General features: G+C 45.1%; 1 protein-coding gene across 1 annotated transcript in view; it reads right to left on the reverse strand.

Annotated features, from left to right (window-relative positions):
• CTNNBL1 (catenin beta like 1) overlaps positions 1-18911 on the reverse strand; it is a gene marked incomplete at both ends in the record, with an annotated part of 186229 nt that overhangs the window by 124162 nt on the left and 43156 nt on the right. Inside the window, 2 exons of the mRNA XM_080716304.1 lie at positions 4343-4506; positions 16772-16878. Coding sequence (XP_080572430.1) covers positions 4343-4506; positions 16772-16878 — 271 coding nt within the window. The remainder of the gene's footprint in view (positions 1-4342; positions 4507-16771; positions 16879-18911) is intronic.

The raw sequence follows: 18911 nt of genomic DNA on the forward strand, positions 1-18911 counted from the left end.
GTTTTTAGCAATACCTTGGAAAATTATCTTCAGATGTACCTTTAGTTTTATTTTTCCGGAGCGTTCCATACACCTCACTGAAAAAATGGGGCTCTAAACATGTTTACATGATTTGCTTTACAGAAAATTGTTTTAAAACGCAGTATCTTGAAGAGACAACGGCTGCTCGATTCCCCTCTGCTCCCTCCAAAGGCATTCAGAGGAAGCCTTCCGCACGGTGAAGATGTGCGCTGCCCTCAGCTCCTCAGCAGCCAGCAGCCAGCCACGGCCCCTGGGGGCGAGGGGCTCACACAGAAGCGCTGACAGGCCCTCACCGGCAGCAGCGATGCGCAGCGCAGAACCCACTCTGGAGCAGCTCCTCACGCTTGAGAGGCCCAGGCACAAGCTGGTTTTCCTCCCATCCTCTGCCTCTTAAGGTTACAACGCACCAAACTCAGAACCAATTAAAACCCGACAGTTTATGTTTTCTCCGAGAAGGACACAGCGAAGATGGCCTGAGCTTGCTGGAACATGACCAGCCATGTGCGGTCCTGGTTGATAAATGAAGAGTTAAAAAAGATGCAAAATTTAAGTCGCGACTGCCGTGAAATTGTGTATTCATGCTCAGGTGTTTGGGGCAGTTACAGCTGTATAACAGCAAATTGTTAACAACCGTTTCTTGAAGAAAAATTTCCATGATAGATCACGGAGAAGACAAGACCCGGACGGCAACGCTGCAGGGAGAGCAGGTGGAGGGGCGTCAGCTGCAGGTCAAGAGGGCCTGTCCTTTCCTGGAATCACTCTCAAGAAAACCTGTACTTTGAGGAGGATGACATTTATCGTAATTGCTGCACCTAATTAAAATTAAGGTAATTAAAAAATTTCAAATGCACTTTAAATGTGATGTAGGGCATAATTAAAAATCAGATTTTTAAAAATATCATGCGAGCAGTTGGATGAAGGGTGGCATACAAGAGGGGGGAAACAGTTTAGATCTCAGACAACGGGAGGGAAGTGGCAGTCTGTCAAAGACATTGTCGGAGGACGTGGGTCTCTTATTTATTTATTTATTTATTTATTATTATTATTATTATTATTATTTTTTTTGGTGGTACTGGGAGTGGAACCCAGAGGCTTTCTACCTCCGTGATATACTCGAGGACCTATTTTATATTTTATTTGGAAACAGGGTCTCACTAAGTTGCTGAGAGCCTCACTAAGTAGCTGAGGCTGGCCTCGAACCTGTGCGATCCTCCTGTCTCAGCCTCCCAAGCGCGGGGATTATAAGCGTGCGCCACCATGCCCGGCTCTCCTCCTTTTTTAAAGACTAGAACTTAGCTTGGAACACAGCACAAGGCACTCCTCCTGCCCGTCTTCTCCCCAGCAGGAACCGGCCGGGGAGCCAGCAGAACGTCAGGCTCTCGGAAAGCTGCTGCTGTTAGTCTGAGTTAGCAGGAAGGAAAAAAAGAATGAGAGCAGTTTCCAGAAACAAAGCAGGTCATTTCTACAGTAACGTGCAGGGTGATGGTGACTAAGGACTCGGTCAGGGCTGGGGCAAATCCCCTGCGGAAGACTTCAGGTGGCCCAGAGGCCATGCTGGGCTGGGAGCCAGGGGCCTGGCCAGCGCAGTCAGGGGCTGGCATCTGGCCTCGGGCTTGCCACTACACACACTAACAAGGCACGAGGCAGAGTCACTGCGAAGGTGTGACCAGACTCTGAAATCTACCGTTCTATAGGTGACTTGAAAGTGAAGACACAATTAGTATACTCTGTCACAGCACCTGGGAAGACCACGCAGGCCTTCAAACAGGGTCAGTTAGGTGGCAGATCTGTGCTACAGAACGAACGTCCTTCCCCAAATCCACACAGAAACCTATCCCCAATGTGATGGCATTTGGAGGTGCCACCTTGGGGAGCTGATCAGGTCACGAGTGGCACCCTCATGGGTGAGATTAGTGCTGTGTGTGTGTGTGTGTGTGTGTGTGTGTGTGTGTGTTACTGGGAATTGAACCTACAGGCATTCTACTTCTGATCTATACCTCCCCCGACCTATTTTTTTTTTTTTTTTATGTGGACCTGGGGATGGAACCCAGGGGCATTCAACCTCTGAGCTACACCCCTTCCCTGTTTTTTTATTCCTTATTTTGAAACAGGGTCTCACTAAGTTACGGAGGGCCACACTAAGTAGCTAAGGCTGTCCGCGAACCATGATCCTCTGGTCTCAGCTTCCCGAATGCTGGGATTATAAGCGTGTGCCACCATGCCCGGCTCCCCACTCTATTTTTAATTTTTATTTTGAAACAGGATCTCACTAAGTTGCTGAGGGCCTCGCTAAGTTACTGAAGCTGTCCTCAAACCTGAGATCCTCCTGTTTCAGCCTCCCAATTACTGGGATCACAGGCCTGCGCCACCATGCCCAGCAGAGGTTAGTGTTCTTAAATAAAGAGACCCAGCAAGCTCCATCACCCCTTCTGCTACAGGAGGATAAAGAAAATGGTGGTCTGTGAACCAGGAAATCTGGTATCTGAAGGTATCTGCTTTCACTAGATATCAGAACTGCCAGTGCCGGGACTGCCTGGACTCCAGAACTACGCGTAGTGTATTTCCACTATTTATCAGACTCTTGGTTTATGGTATTTTGTTAAACCAGCCCAAACAAAGAAAATAGCCAGTATACGTTTACTGACTGGGGCTGCTTGTACCTCTTATGGGTCATGAGGGCCCGACACAGGGCCTAGTACCCAGGATGCACTAAAGCATTCTACTGAGTGGATTCAGGAGACCATCTACCAAGCTCGCCCAGAAGCAAGCCAGCTGACTATGACTAGGGTTCTAAGGTAACCCCCCCACCCCAGCCAACGCTGGCCAACACAGGCCTCTGCCTGGGGACTGGCAGAGTCATTCTCGAAACTGTCTAACATTACACGAAGCACTGGAAATGTCTTAAGATTGCCCTTCAAGAAACCTACGTTAAAATTATTCACTGATTTATTTCTGTAAGAATTATCAGGCAGAAAAGAACCTAGTCAGACATGCTCTCAGGAGAGAGATTGCCAGCAAGATGGAAATAACATGAGGCAGCAGCAGACCCCACGAATACCACTCACGCAGGCTGGACTCAAACCAAACTACTATGAGAGGAGGATGTGCTTTAATGAACACAGCCCCATCCACGGGCACATCAAAAGTCTTTTACATTAAAGCCACTACATCTCTGACGGCAGGGACCAAGTATAAGATGGTTTGGGTTGTTTTTTTTTGGTGGTACTGGGGTTCCTGGAAGCCCTTCTACCTCCGGGCTACACTCCCAGACCTATTTTACATTTTTATTTGGAAACAGGGTCTCTTAAGCCAGCGCGCGCGGCTGGCTTCGAACCTGCGCGATCCTCCTGTCTCCGCCTCCCAAGTGCAGGGATTACAAGCGTGAGCCACCACGCCCGGCTAAGATGGTTTTAAAGTCATGAGTCAAATTCAATTACAAGGAACACTTCCTACGCGTCTACTATGCGTCAACACCATGTGTGACGCTCCTACAACTTCTCTGGTCTTCTCAATAACACCGAAAAGGCTGGGGTGGGGTGGTGCATGGTGATGCACGCCTGTAACCCCAGTACTTGGGAGGCTGAGACAGGAAGATGGCAGGTTTGCGTCCAGCCTCGGCAACACAGTGAGACTCAGCAACCTAGTGAGATACTGTTTCTAAACAAAAATAAAAAAAGAGCAGGGGGTATAGCCGGGAGATAGAATGCCCTGGAGTTCAAGCTCCAGTACAAATAAATAACACTGAAAGGTAAAATGTACTAACTCTACCTTTGCAGGTGAGAATAGCAAGATGTGGAGAGGCACTACATTTTACACAGGAAATGAAGCTGGACGCAATGCTAGCTTATTTGTTCATGTGTAGTGATTATTCAATATATATAAAATGCTCTTTACATTGAGCACCCATTGAGAAACTAGAATAGAGCAGTGGACACAGCAGATGAGCTTTCTTGTCCTCTGGACATCCCAGTGTGCTTTCGACCAGGGCCACTGCCTGCTCCAGTCAGCTCTGCCGGGCCACCTGTTAGTAGAACGATGTCTAGATCAACACTTCAAATCTGGCTGGTCTTGCCTCGATGACGGGCCTCCAAATTCAGACCCTAAAATCTAATGTTGTTAATGTACGATTTAAAAGGCAAATCACTATGAAGCTAAATAGGACTATTAAGGATTTGCCCAGGGCTTGTTAATAGATAAAAACTAGGTCTTCAGATGAGTAAGGAGCAGAGTGTATTTCGAGATGGAAGATAACCAGATGTGAGCGCACACATTGCCAGACAGACAGAAGAAGAGCATGAACTGCACCCCAACCCGTGTCGGCCCGAGGACGGGTCTGAAAGGATATCTGTATTATCATGTCCCAGCAGCCCGAGAAGCGACTGCACAGCATTCAGCTCCACCAGGAGGTGGTACAGGTCTGGCATGGTGGCCACCACGTGCATCTCTTGAATGATGTCATTTAGGTCCAGCTCAGATTCCATGAACCTAGGAGGGAGAAGAAGACAGCGTCATTGAAAGGGGCTCTATCGGCGCCGAGGAGCAAATGGCAACACAATCCAGACAAAGAGACCATCTGTCAAAGTGTCTACGACAGACCAACCAAGAAGTACACTCATCCAAACATCATACTGTCACACAATTTCCTTGGGAAATCGATTTCCTCATTACAAAAATCAATCTTGGGTTCAGATCTCATTACAGGGCTCCCCTTACTCCTGCAGTCACAGGCTGCCTGTTAGAGGCTCTCAAAGAATTTTGCAGCATTAAATGATCTGCCCGCCAGGCCTGTGGATTAGCTACCGTTACCCCTTGGTGTGGCAATTCACTCTGTTGCCCTGAACTAGATAGCCTACTAATCCCAAAAGGGTTTCTCTTACGTCCCTCTTCACAACAAGAGCCAATGATTCCCCTCACCCAAAGGAAGACAGTGAGATTCTACAGCTCCCCAAATATCCTCCCCTCCCTCACACCCCCTCCAGTGAGCCGATCCGAGGCAGGTGCCAAGCCCCAGGTCGGCTGACCTGGTCTCCTGCACCCCATCATCACACTGCACTTCTCTCGGCCGGACACATCCCTCACATTTGTGCACCTGGACCTCTCAGCAGCCCTCTGCCTAAGCTGCCTAAGAACAGATCTACTTTGCATTCACTTTGCATGCCCTCCCCCAGTGTTTGACATATAAGAAATGCCCATTAAGCCTCGGATGAACAAGATAGGAAGGTTTGTTCTGGGAAGGAAATGAGCTCATCCATGTAAAGCAATCAAACAGCACCTGACAGAGGGACTTAGGGGAAGCGGTGGTTCAACAGAGTCTGGGGCCAGACTGCCTGGGTATGGGCCTGGCCTGGCCTCTCTGCCTCAGTTTCTCCATCTAAAAGTGGGAACAATGAGCTACCTGTCTCACAGGGCTACTGTGCAGTGTGAAAGAGTAAAACATACAAGCACTTAGAAGAAAGTCTACCATAGAAAACGCACTGGGTATTAGTTCTCATTGATATACATTGTACTATTACTGTTATATGCCCATTTCCTCCCATAGAATGTAGCCTTTTAAAGACAGGAACTCTGTCTTTTGCCTCATATATGCGCAGACGCCTACTTTCATGGAATTGAGGACAAAAAGAAAAGGAATACACGCCCGGACTCTTAAAGTCACATGGGACTCATCGACTTTCAGACGCTAAGGGCTGAGCAGATAACAGACAGAATCTAGAAAGCGGGATCCCACAGGAACAGAACCTAGAAGCTATTGTACTTTAAAAGATACCCATATTTTTGCATGTACATCTCCACAAGTTTTTTATCCCATTAAGATGTACGACTACAGTGCACCAATAAAAATTATTGAAAACAAAGATACCCATATTTTAGATAATACTCCTTACTACTGATTTCCATTACTTGTAGTTAAAACATTTATTTTTTTTTCTAATTACATAATACTACCTTTTTTGTGTATGTGTGTGGTACTTGGAATTGAAGCTAGGGACATTCTACCTGTGAGCTACACCCTGAAGCCTTTTTATTTTAAAACAGGGTCTCTAAGTTGCTGCGAGTAGCCCTAAGTTGCTGAGGCTGGTCTGAAGTCTATGATCCTCTTGTCTAAGCCTCCCAAGCACTGGGATTACAGGTGCGTGCCACCACACCGAGGCAAAATACTACTTTTCATAGGAAACTAGAAAAAGACAATCCCTCAAAAAGTAGACAGGAGCAGGGCATGGTGGTGCCACTCCCAAAGACAAGGCAGGAGGGGCACAAATGCAAGGCCAGCTTGAGCAATTTAGCAAGACGTGTCTCAAAATAAAATAAAACATTTTTAAAGGCTGGGGCTATAGCTCAGTGGTCCAGGACTTGCCTCGCATGCATAAAGCATGCAATCTATAGTACCCCCCCAAAGGAAAACAAAGTAAACAGAAATCATTCATAAACCAGAAATAACCATTGATAATACTGTGGTGTCTGTAAGTCATTTTCTCAAATCAGCCTTTTTTCTCCAAAAAAGTTACATATATACACACACATACATACTTCACTATATTACAGTATACTCAAGTTTTGCTGTTGTTGCTAGCGTAGGTTGAATTTTCTTCTTCCTCAGGGAAGGACAGCACCTGACACGGTCACCAACTGTTCTTTTCCTCCTCCCGCGCTAACACCTCACTGACCACAGCAATTCTCCCTGCAGAGCCCAGACCTGCCTTCAGAATCCTTCCCAACCAGCCCTCCGAGAAGAGACCACCAGTCGATCAGAGTGAGTGGGAGACTAAGTTGAAATGTAATTCCTGCTCTAAATCATAAATTTTAAACAGCAACCTCGTATACTCCCCTGTGTTGGTGTACCATAATTTATTTAACCGATCCCCCTTTGTCAGACATTCAGATGGTTTCCGATCCCCCCCCCCATAACAAATGACACTGAGACACATGCATTCATAATTAATGTGTCAGGATAAATTCCCAGGAAGGAAAGCGCCAAGGCAAAAGTACGCATGACTTAACAGATTCTGATATATTCACCACAAGGGTCACAATCGTGAATGCAGGGCCTGTTTTCCCTTACTCTCTTTACAAATAGTATCATCTACCTAAAAATCGCCTCCAATTCAAGATGAGAAATAAAGCTTTAAAAATATTTCATTTAAAACACTGAAATGGTTAAATTTTTTCTAATGTTCACTGTTTCTATTTATTATTTGTCTATTTCAAAATCAGGGTGCTCATCTTATTTATTGATTTATAAATGCCTTAAGGGAATTCATCTGTCATATATCCCAAAAACAATAATAATTAACCAGCCAGGCACAGTGATGCATGCCTGTAATCCCAGTACTTGGGAGGCTAAGAAAGGAGGGCCAAAGATTTTGAAGCCATCGTCAACAATTTAGTGAGACCCTCAGCAACTGAGTAAGACTGTTCAAAAATAAAAATAAAAGCCAGGCGTGGTGGCGCACGTTTGTAATTCTAGTACTTGGGAGGCTGAGACAGAAGGATTGCAGGTTCGAAGCCAGCCTCAGCAGCTTAGTGAGGCTCTTGGCAACTTAGTGAGACACTGTTTCCAAATAAAATATAAAATAAGTCTGAAGGTAGAAGGCCCCTGGGTTCCATCCCCAGTAACACACACACACACACACACACACACACACACACACACACAAATAATAATAATGATAATAATAATAATAATAAATAAAATTTAAAAAGGGCTGGGGTATAGCATGGAGGTTGAATGCTTCTGGGTTCAATCCCCTATATAATAATTATTATATTAATCATCATCATCCAGAAAAAAGCACTTGCGATTTAATTTGTACACTGCGCTTTTTTTTTTCTTCCCAGTACTGGGGATTGAACTCAGGGCATTCTACAGCTGATCTACACCCCCAGCACTCATTTTTATTCTTTACTTTGAAACAGAGTTTTGCTATGTTGCAGAGGGCCTAAGTAGCTGAGGCTGGCCACAAACCTTTGATCCTCCTGTCTCAACCTCCCAAATACCGGGATTATTAGCAAGTGTCACCATACCTGGCACTGCACACTGTGCTTTTTAACAGCATGTTATTTATTTGATGTAAAAGTCTTCAAAAGTTCAGAGTCAAATCTTTGCCTTTAAGAACTCTATTTTACATGTATCCCAAGCAAGGACTTTCTGTGCTACGATCAGGTATATTTTATGGGGTGCTTTTATGCTTATATACACTTAAATCTTTAGTCTGAATACTAACACAAAAGACAAAGGTCAAACTTTATTTTCTGCAAATGTTTGGCCAACCACCCCAATACAATAATCTATCCCTTGCCCACATTTTTGAAGAAATGTCTTCCACCATCCATACACTACATTTTAATGAATACTTTAATCGGTTTTAGGGCTTTTACTCCCTACCATAACTTATCAACTAACTTCTAAAAGCCAGGAGCACACTTGCACGTTGTCGTAGCGTGTGTGTGTGTGTGTGTGTGTGTGTGTGTGTGTGTGTGACTCAGGATGGAAACAGGGGCATTCTACCTTCAAGCTATACCCCCAGTCCCATTTTATTCTTTTATTTTAAAACAGGATCTCACAAGCTACATATAGTGGCTCATGCCTGTAACCCCAGCATTCGGGAGGTTAAGACAGGAAGATTGAGGGTCACGGACAGCTCAGCTACTTAGTGAGGCCCTTTGCAACTCAGCAAGACCCTGTTTCACCCCCCTGTGCCCCTCTGTGGCACAGGGCTGTAACTATCTCTATATTTCTATCTTTTTAATAAACTTCTTTAAATCTTAAAAAAAAAAGACCCTGTTTCAAAATAAAGAATAAAAAATAGGGATGGGGTGTAGCTCAGAGGTAGAATGCCCCTGGGTTCCATCCCCAGTACTGTAAAAAACAAAACAAAACAAACAAAAAAACCAGGATCTCACTAAATTGCAGATGGCCTCACTAAGTAGCTGAAGCTGGCCTCGAACCTGTGATCCTCCTGTCTCAGCCTCCCAAGTACTGGGATTACAAGTGTGCGCCGCCACACCCAGCTTGTCATAGCTTTATAGTATGCTTTATATCTGCTATTGCAAAACCCCTGCTTGACATTCTTTTTCAGTGCTTCCTTGCCTACTCTCACCTCCTTATTCTCTAAAGTAAATTTCTCCTCCAATACTACTCGTGTGTGTGTGTGTGTGTGTGTGTGTGTGTGTGTGTGTGTGTGTTGCTAGACATTAAATTCAGGGACATTCTACTTACTATACACCTAGCCCTATTTTTTTTTTTTTTTGAAATAGGGTCTCGCTAAGTTGCCGAGAGCCTTCCTAAGGAGCTTCAACCCTGAGATCCTCGAGCCCTAGCCTCCCAAGCACTGGGGTCACAGGTGTGGCCCAGCATGCCCAGCTCTACTCCTTCTGAGGAAGGACCTCTGTGCTTGCAAACAGATTGCCTTTTTAGACCCGTAGTTCCCCATCACCTGGCATCTGGAAGCCAAATGAGAATGAGGAGTTTGAAGGGCTGGTGCAGGGCTGGGGTGTAGCTCAGCGTTGAGCGCCTGCACAAGCCTTCGGGTTGGTGCCACAGAAACAAAGGGCTGGTGCAGACGGCCTCTAATATTCCATGGGTTCAGCGAACCTAGGCCTCACCCGTCGTCTCCCATGGGCACTTTACAGATACTCTGATTTCCAGAGAATAACTTGACAAAAGATGTTTACAATCCACTCGGAAGGACTGGCAAAGGAGAGTGGACACTAGGTAGTTAGCCTTAAACAGGACCCGGGCGGGATCTGGGGATCTGCAGTCACCGAATGAGTGTCGGAGGGGAGAGAAGCCTCTCGCGGTGCCCTCAGGAGTGCGACTTCAAGCTTTAGACCAATGACTTTCTTTTATTCCTATTCTTTGATCAATGAATTGGGTGAAGATAGAGAAAAGACAAATTTAACAAATGTCACATAGCACAAAACTTAGAGACAGCAAACACGGCAGCTGACGGAATCAACTTCAAACTCCCTCAGAAAGACAGGAATACTGATGTGCCAAAGCTAAAGAGAGAAGATTACCTGGGATCCATAGGGAAATCTGCCTTGTACTAAAAAGTCCAGTACAGACGTGTGGTGTGGGAAAGGCACTGTTTCATGAGAGCACGTGCACAGGAAGAACCTGAGGCTTGTAGTCAACTGCAGAGGAACCAGGGCCAGGAGCCGGCTCTGCCAGGGCAGGGACTTCTCCTTACTCGTCCCTGGCCCCCGGCAGCTGGCTTGCTCCCGGATGCACCACGGACTCAGAGGAACACAGCTGCCACGGCTTCAGGGTGCTTAAAAGAACACGACAGAGTTCCCGTGCCAGACAGCCGGGGACCTTGTGACATCTGTTACAGGAATCATCATTTGGGGGATATGGAAACTGATTTGGGGAAACAATCGGGATTGTAAGAAATCTAGATATCCTCTTGTGTGAAAATTTGTTAAAATTCTTTCTCATTCTTCGATGAAATCTTACTTCGATGAAATCATTACTTCGATGAAATCAAAGCTGCCAAATGATGAAACGTGTTTCTTTGGAAAGTTAGACCCTCATTACTGAAGGTAGTTAATATTAAAAAAAAAAAAACTAAACTAAAGTGCCTCCAGGCATGGTGGCACACACTTATAATCCCCGTGTTTGGGAGGCAGAGACAGGAGGATCGCGCAGGTTCGAAGCCAGCCTCACTGGCTTAAGAGACCCTGTTTCCAAATAAAATATAAAATAGGTCTGGGAGCATAGCCCGGAGGTAGAAAGGTTCCATCCCCAGTACCACCAAAAAAAACAGAAAGAAAAAAAAAAAAAAAAGCGCCCAGACTTAAATGATAGAATGGGCTATACCTCTTAGTTTCAACTCTGTGATTCTTTCAAACATATGGTATTAACCCAGTGTTCATATGTTTAGAAAAGAAAATTATCAGAACCAAACAAATCAGCAGAGAATCAAACTGCATGAAAAGAAACACAAAAATACTACTGGGTCTGCTATCATGTGATTAATGAGATACGGTGGGAAATGCCTGAATTGGGGGTAAGACTGACCTGGGTCGTTCTCCCAGCCAGGCTGTTTACTGGCTGTGTGACCAGGAGCAGGATGTCGCGTCAACAAGTACTCAACAGGTACATCCTGGGTGCCAGGCACTGTTTTAGGAACTAAGAATGTAACAGATAACAAAATATTCCCAGTTTTTGGCTTCATAGCGCCCCCAGCCTAGCACAACTCTAAATAATCTGTTCCATACAATTAACTGTATGGATGCCCAGTACTGCCCAGGAGAAACACACTGAAACACAGAAGGTGGGGTTCCAAGGAAGACAGAACAGTAAAAAGCTGTCTCTACACTTTCATTCCCTCATTCTCCTAGCGAATTACATTGAGAACTAAAAGTGATAATATATTTAGAAAGTAGAGCTGAGCATGGTGGTGCATGCCTGTAATCCCAATACTTGGAAGGCTGAGAGGGGAGGATTGCAGGTTCAAGGACAACCTCAGCAACTTAGTGAGAACTTGTTTCCAAATAAAAAATAAAATAGGGCAAGTGGTATAGCCCAGAGACAAATGCCCCTGAGTAGCTCGGTGTTCTGGTACATACCTGTAATCCCAGTACAGGAGAGGTTGAGACAGGAGGATCACAGGTTCCAGGCTAGCTGTGGCAATTTAGCCAGACCCCATTTCAAAATAAAAAGGGCAGGGAGTGTAGCTCAGAGGTAGAATGCCCGTGGGTTTGATCCCCAATTAAAAATAAAATGCCCCTGGATTCAATCGGAAGCCTCCCCAACACACACACACACACACACACACACACACACACACACACGTATAAAGTGCCTAATAATATTTTTGTTGGCAAACAGTGGATGTTCAATGAATCTATGTACCCTCAAGTTTGCTGTGCTCTAAAAAAGACAATGTCTTCTGTTTTGCTGGCAAATACAGCCTACTCATTGAAAGCACAGACTATTTGTAGTAGGCTGTCTTTGGGGATTCAGCATCCCTTCTGCAACACATGACTCATCACGGGGGCAAGGCTCAAGGAGAGGCAGCAGGATGGCAATACAGCGATGTGGAGAAGTAGTAACCCGGGCGGAGCCGGGTCACTCACTCCACCTGACACGACCCAGAACAGTCTCCTAGCCCACCTCCGTGCTTCAGACAAGCAGAATACTATCCTTAAACCACAAAAGCAAATACTAAGAAGTGGCCAGCAAAGCTTAAAAACAGTGAAATACAAAAGCAACAGAAACAGATGAGCCCTCAGTGCAGCCACACAGCCAGCAATCACACTGGGCAACAGGATGCCCCCGCCACCCAACGAAGTCAGCAGCTCTCAGGAGTGGCCCTGGGACGCCCGGGCGCAGACAGGAGGCAGCTGGAGTTCCTCTGGGGAGCCTGTCAGATTCAGACTATGTCATAATTATTCTGAGACATTATTTGCAGTTTTCACTCTTGACCCCTCAGGAGCGTATGTATGGTGGAGTACTCCAGAGGATAACACAGCATGTGATAATGCCACTGCTCCGCTTGGCTAGCAGAATATGTGCTTGTATTTCTTGTGTTTCCTAGAATTTTCCAAGAAAAGCACTTCAAGGCACTCAATGTTTTATTTTATATATATGTGGGGGTGTACTGGGGATTGAACCCAGGGGCATTCTACCTTCAAGCTATACCCCAGACTGCTTTATTTTTGAAACAGGGTCTTGTTAGGTTGTGAGAGTCTCACTAAGTTGCTAAGGCTGTCCTCAAACCTGCAATCCTGCTGTCTCAGCCTCCCAAATCCACTGCACCCAGCCTCAATAATTGAAAAGTACAAAGAAGCAGGGAGACCAAAAAGCTTGAGAACCACGACACTACGTAATTGTGTCCCCACAAAAATGGAGAGAACTATAAAAGGACTTATAGGGAAACGCACACACCGCTCAGTGTGATGGCAAAGTGGAGGTTCTGGAGGAGAACTGTCAGTTGAATCTGAAATGCAGCCAAATGAGGAGAGGCGCTTTGGGGTATGCGCTCAAAATGGCAACTGCGTGTATGGGAGAGTAGATCTGAATGCTGCGCATCTCAATGGGAAAGTCTCACTCAAATGTGCTCTGGCAATGTTATTCTTAATTGCACTTCGCTCGTCTCAAGAATTATGAGACACTGCACCAGCAAGACTTCAAGAACTCAAAGTGAAAACACAATGTAGTTTCCTAACTGCTTCTTGCTTTTTTCCTAACAAAAAAGTTCTTTATGCATAATTTCAATTTTCACATGTTCAGATTTTAATACTAAAATTGTATATAAATTTTGTCAGAATGAAAAACATTTGGATTTCTTTGAAGGGCACAGAAATATGAAAGTTTATTTGTAAGCCTCCCCAAACAGCAGGAAGGAGTTCCTGAAAGAGAGTAACCCTGTTGATTTCTTAAAAAAAAAAAAAAAAAAACAAGCGTGGTGGTGTACACTTGTAATTTCAGTGCTTGGGAGGGCTGAGACAGGAGGATCGCAGGTTCAAAGGCCAGCCTCGGTTACTTAGTGAGGCCCTCTGCAACTTAATGAGACTCTGTTTCAAGATAAAGATTTTTTAAAAAGGAGGGGGGGGTTGGGATGTAGCTTAGAATGCCCCTGGGTTCAATCCCCAATACTACAACAACAACAAAAAATTCTTTTTATTTTTTGTGGTACTGGACAATGAACTCAGGGACATCTCCTTCCAAGCTATACGCCACCATCCCTGCTCTTTTTGTTTTTGTTTTGTTTTGTTTGAAATAGGGTTTTGCTAAACTACTGAGGCTGGCCTAGAACCTGCAATCCTCCTATCTCAGCCCCCCAAGTACTGTTATTACAGGTGTGTGTCACTGTGCCCACCTAAAATAAAACATTTCCTTATGAGCAGTTTATGAACTGAAACCCCAAAGCATCAGTGGTATGTAAGGGATAGGAGGTGACCATAACCTGAAGAAACTGCTATTCTGAATTGCCAGCAGGCTATCTGCCAAGGGGGCAGTGACAGCACTGGTATTCCAAGAAGTCAATTGAGTTTCTTCCATTTCCAGTGATATCAACCTACAGCACAGCTTCTTCACACTGTATCCTTAGGTTCCCAGTGACAGCGCTGTAATAAAGATGACATGGACTACACAAGAACGCTCATGTTTACAGGCCCCCTGCAGCATGGCGGCGACCGGACCGACACTACAGAGACAAACAAGATACAGGAAGAATCTCATGTAGGAAACACTGAGTGGAAAAATAACAAAGCCAATGGCAGAGATGGTGAAGACTGATCACATCTACTGTGCGTAAGAGCCTTGGGGAAGAGACCTGCTGGACTGTACTAAGGGAAGTGCAGACCCTTCAACCTGGGAATTCAATTTTATGTATCTTTATGCTACAGAAAACACATGTAGAAGAAGGTTCACTGCAGCACTGCTCCTAAAAGCCAATATTAATATAATCCAATGCCACTGATAGGGAGATAATTAAATAAATAACGGTATTTCCCAACCATGAAATCCTATGCACAAGTTATAAAACAAAAGGTAGATGTGCAGGTGCTAACAGGAAAACATTTCCTGTTATGTAACCCCAGATATCTCAGTACAGAATATATACAGTGTGAATTACGTCGGAAAAACATTTGCATATTTACATATATATAAATAAGTATTCAGAAAATATAAAATGATACTCATGAACTGTTCACAGGTTTACCTCTAGGTAGGGAAAGGGAAGCATGTGTGTAGAGTGAAGGAGAACTTTCGTTTTTATTCTACTTTAAGCACTCTTGGTGTATTTTTTTACAATGACAATGTTTTTGCATACTGCTTGTGCAATTAAACACACATGGAGTATAATGTGACCAATGCTACCATGTGGTAGAGATCAGCGCACAACCTGGTAGGGTGCTGGTGCTGAGAAGCTGAGCTCTGATCTGGCCACTCCTACTGTAAGAGGGCTCTGAACCGTGGTCCAGTAACTGGGTTTTCCCTCTCCCAGATATCTGGAGTTCAATAACAGGAACTGTTTTCATGTTAGTACCTGCACATCCACGCCCCCACTGGAAGGGACAAGAGGAGCCCACGCCAGCCTCCCTAGGTTTCCCTGGAGACTCTGCCCTCTGGACATCTGATGCCTTGTTCTTTGCCTTGTCCACGCATCTGCGGGCCTATTTTATTTTTTATTCTGAAATAGGGTCTGGCTAAGTTACCACATAAACTGGCCTGGAATTTACAATCCTCCTGACTCTGCTTCCCAAGGACTGAGATTATAGGTGTGTCCACTGCACCTGGCTTGTGTTTGCTTCTAAAAAAAAACTAAAAAAATCATTCTGGAAGGCCCAGTTCAAACACCACCTTTCCCATGAAGTTCTCAATATCCCCAAACTTTGCATTTCCTATTTTCCACCTTATATTCCCAAGGTCTCCACCTCTATCTGCTTTAAAGTGTTTATTACCTTCTACCTCACACGTACAGTCAGTCTCTGTAGTGACCTACAAACTTGAGTGAAAGACCGCATCATTCAACTCTTATTTACCTAGAGGCTTTGGGCATATTAATATTTATTAAAATGGTATGTCTCAAGCTTGACATGGTGGCATATGCCTGCAATCCCAATAGTTGAGAGGTTGAGACAGGAGGATTGCAGGTTCAAGACCAGCCTCAGCAGCTTAGGGAGACTCCTGGCAATTTAATGAGATCCTGTTTCAAAAGAAAAAATAAAAAGGCCTGGGGTATAGTTTAGAGTTCAATCCCCAGTACCAAAACATACAACCCCCCCAAAAAAAAACTATATATCTGCAAAGGTAGAAAGACAAAGAGGGAAAGATTAAGAACATTAAAATCTATATGATATGGAAAAACTTTTAGTTAGCATTCAAGACAGACTGAAAGATACCAGGTCTGCCATTATGGAACTTCACAGTATTAACATATTAGCTACCACTTCATGAGCATCCACCACGTGCAGGCACTGAGCTGAACACTGGCCATATTCCCTAATCTTCGCAACAACCCTGTGCAGGCAGCATTATTATTTCCTTATACAGGCGAGACACCTGAGGCTAAGATGGGGCAGGACACATTAGGTCAAGTGGGAGTCACATCCATATCTGTCTAACCCCAAAGCTTCTGACATTTGCTCAGGAGTAAAGCTCTCACTATGGCAGGCACGGGCAGGTTTCTCTGGGCACTGAGAAGGAGGATGCAGGAGAGAATTAACACCGCAGGCCTGATCTTCAGAAGGGCCTGCTTGCAAGGCTGGCCCCAGGCCAGCAGCTAGGAACTTGGCTTTTGAGATGTTCCCTAAGTAGTAAGGTTGTTTTGCCAGCCTGGGGCACTGAACAGCTGCTTTCCTTCTGGGAGTCTGGAATGTTGGTAGTTGTTACTGCCAGAGAATGCCTACATGACCAATCCTAATTAAAAACCTTGAACTTGGAGTCTCAAATGGGCTTCCTGGATAGAAGCACTGCATGCATATTGCTACAGTTCAGGGCTGAAGGAAGGCGTGTGCCTGTCTGACCCTCCCCGCGGGAGGCGGGAGGCGGGAAGCCTGCGCACGGCTCTCTCTTCAGGCCCGCCGCTGCCTCTTCCCCTTGTTGTTTACTCTGCCACTATAATAAACCACAGCCCTGGGTACCACGCTTTCAAATGCTGCCAGTCCCAAACAAGCCGTCATCCTGGGACTCCGATCCAAATCCCAAAAGCCAAAGCAAACCAAACAAACAAAACTCAAAACAAAATTAGCAATAGCACCCTGCAGAGGCGAAAGGGTATAAGCAAACCAGCCTTACTTCTCTGGATTGTCTGGGAACTTGATCCGCAGCTCCTGGTTTTTATACGATCTCTTCTCAAATGTGAGGATCATTTTCTTCACTGAGCTTTCGTCCAGTGGTTCCTCCTAGTACACAAAAACAAATGCAGCAACTTCAGTACACGAGGATCCCGCATTTACTGTCGCTGCTTCCTTATGGCTCCTACACGCCACCTCGCTCTGCCATTGACCTTCCTGGATAGGATGCTCAGTGTACACTCTTCCTCCTCCCTGGACTGGGACTAATCAGATGCTTCTGTGTATTACTCTGAGCATCTTACGTAACACCCAGTATCTGAAATGCTGGGAATCTAGTTATAGGCATTAGACTCCCTCAACAAAAAGTGATTGAGTATGTTGTATGGCAAAGTAAGCAATAATACTAGATATCATTTGCTTTTTATGTGTGTGTGGTACTGATGAGTGAACCCAGGGATATTGTACCTCTTAGCTACACCGCCCCCCTGCCCTATTTAATTTTTAATTTTTGAAGCAGGCTCTCACTAAATTGCTGAGGACATCACCATGTTGCTGAGGCTAGCCTCAAACCTTCGCTCCTCCTGTCCCTGCCTCTCAAGGACTGGGGTTACAGTTGTGTGCCACCACAACCAGCTAGATATTATTATTATTACTATTACTATTCGATACTTATCCTGTCCCTTTCCTTCGTTGTACAGGTAAGATAAGGCTCAGAAGTTTACAAGGACAGGTTCAAGAGCAAACTGAGTCAGTGACTACAGCTCTTAATCCTTTCCCCACACCAGGGTTCTACCATCCACAGACAAATCCATCCCACTGCCTGTTTTGCACAGCCCATAAGCAAACATGACTTGCTAATTAGCTTCAGCCACTGCCTGCATTTCCCACATATTCTGTGTCTGGTCTTCACTGCTGCTGTTGAGGAGGAAGTCAGACAAGTAAACTTGGAATCCCAACACGGTTATCAACAATTTTGTAACCTTGCCCAAAAGAAGCATAAAAAAGCTGGTTGACCAAATAGAATCCCACTCCATACACTGTGATAAAACCTACAAAAGTAAAGGGTGTTTGACAATTGAATCATTTCCCCAAAATATCTCCACTAAAATTTCAGAAATGTTTTGTCTTTAGTCTACTTTCCAGCTTAAATGAAAGTGCTGCAGTGCGCCTGCCTATCTAACCTTCTCCAACCCCAGCTCCAAAGCTCTGGCGCTACTGACCACAACTCATCCTAAAAGCAATAAAAGAAACTGCTATTAGAAGAAATAGATATTCTGGGAAAGCACTGAATCATCCCATAATTCGATAAGTATAAAGGAAATGTTAGCTATTATTTTACTATTCTCAAGCTTCTATTTTTATATATGGAGTTTTAGGTGGGAGACCGACACATCCATCATGGATGTGACACGTTTCTGAGATTGTATCAATGACTCTGGGACCCCAAAGGTACTCCGCTGGCCCCCTGCTTCTCCCCAGGGTCTACAGCTTCAAGAGACATTTCCTGCCGCAGCCAAACTGAAGTCAGTGTTGTGGGTCAGCCAGGGCTCAAAGCCTCACTTTACCTCGTACTAGTTAGGGGGCAACATAGCTTTGCTGAATTCTTTCTCAAACCTGCACCACGATCAGCTGGTTCTACCCCATCCGACCTTCCTGGAGTCATCCACTGGGCACAGAACAAAGCCCCAAACCTCCCCGTGATCTGTATAAGGAAGTTCTAGCAGGATCTGGCCCAGGTCATCTCTCCAACCCCAACTCATGGCACATGCCCGTGCTGCTGGTCATGTGTACTTGTACAGTACGGACCCTCCAGTTCCTGGTACACAGCAATTACCTGGTGAAGATCTGTTGAAGGGAGGGAGGGCGCGGGCTGAATGAAAATGTTTCCTGTACCTTTCAAGGTCACAGAGATGATCTAAAGAAATTTTATACACAAAAATTGTTTGGTAAAGTCTATTATTAATGTAAGCTAGTACTGTTACTAGCAATGAGCTCACTGTACCCAACATGCCACCAGGGTTTAACTAAAATAGTCAAAATGTCTTGGAAAGGTTTAAGGCGCTTCTCAGCAGCCTCGACAGCTGCTGCTCTTCTCCCTCTGCTAGCATCTTGCCTGGCCTGTGGACAATCCAGACTGGTGC

This window comes from Muscardinus avellanarius (genome assembly GCF_963383645.1).
Source record: "Muscardinus avellanarius genome assembly, chromosome: 19".
NCBI lineage: Eukaryota > Metazoa > Chordata > Mammalia > Rodentia > Gliridae > Muscardinus > Muscardinus avellanarius.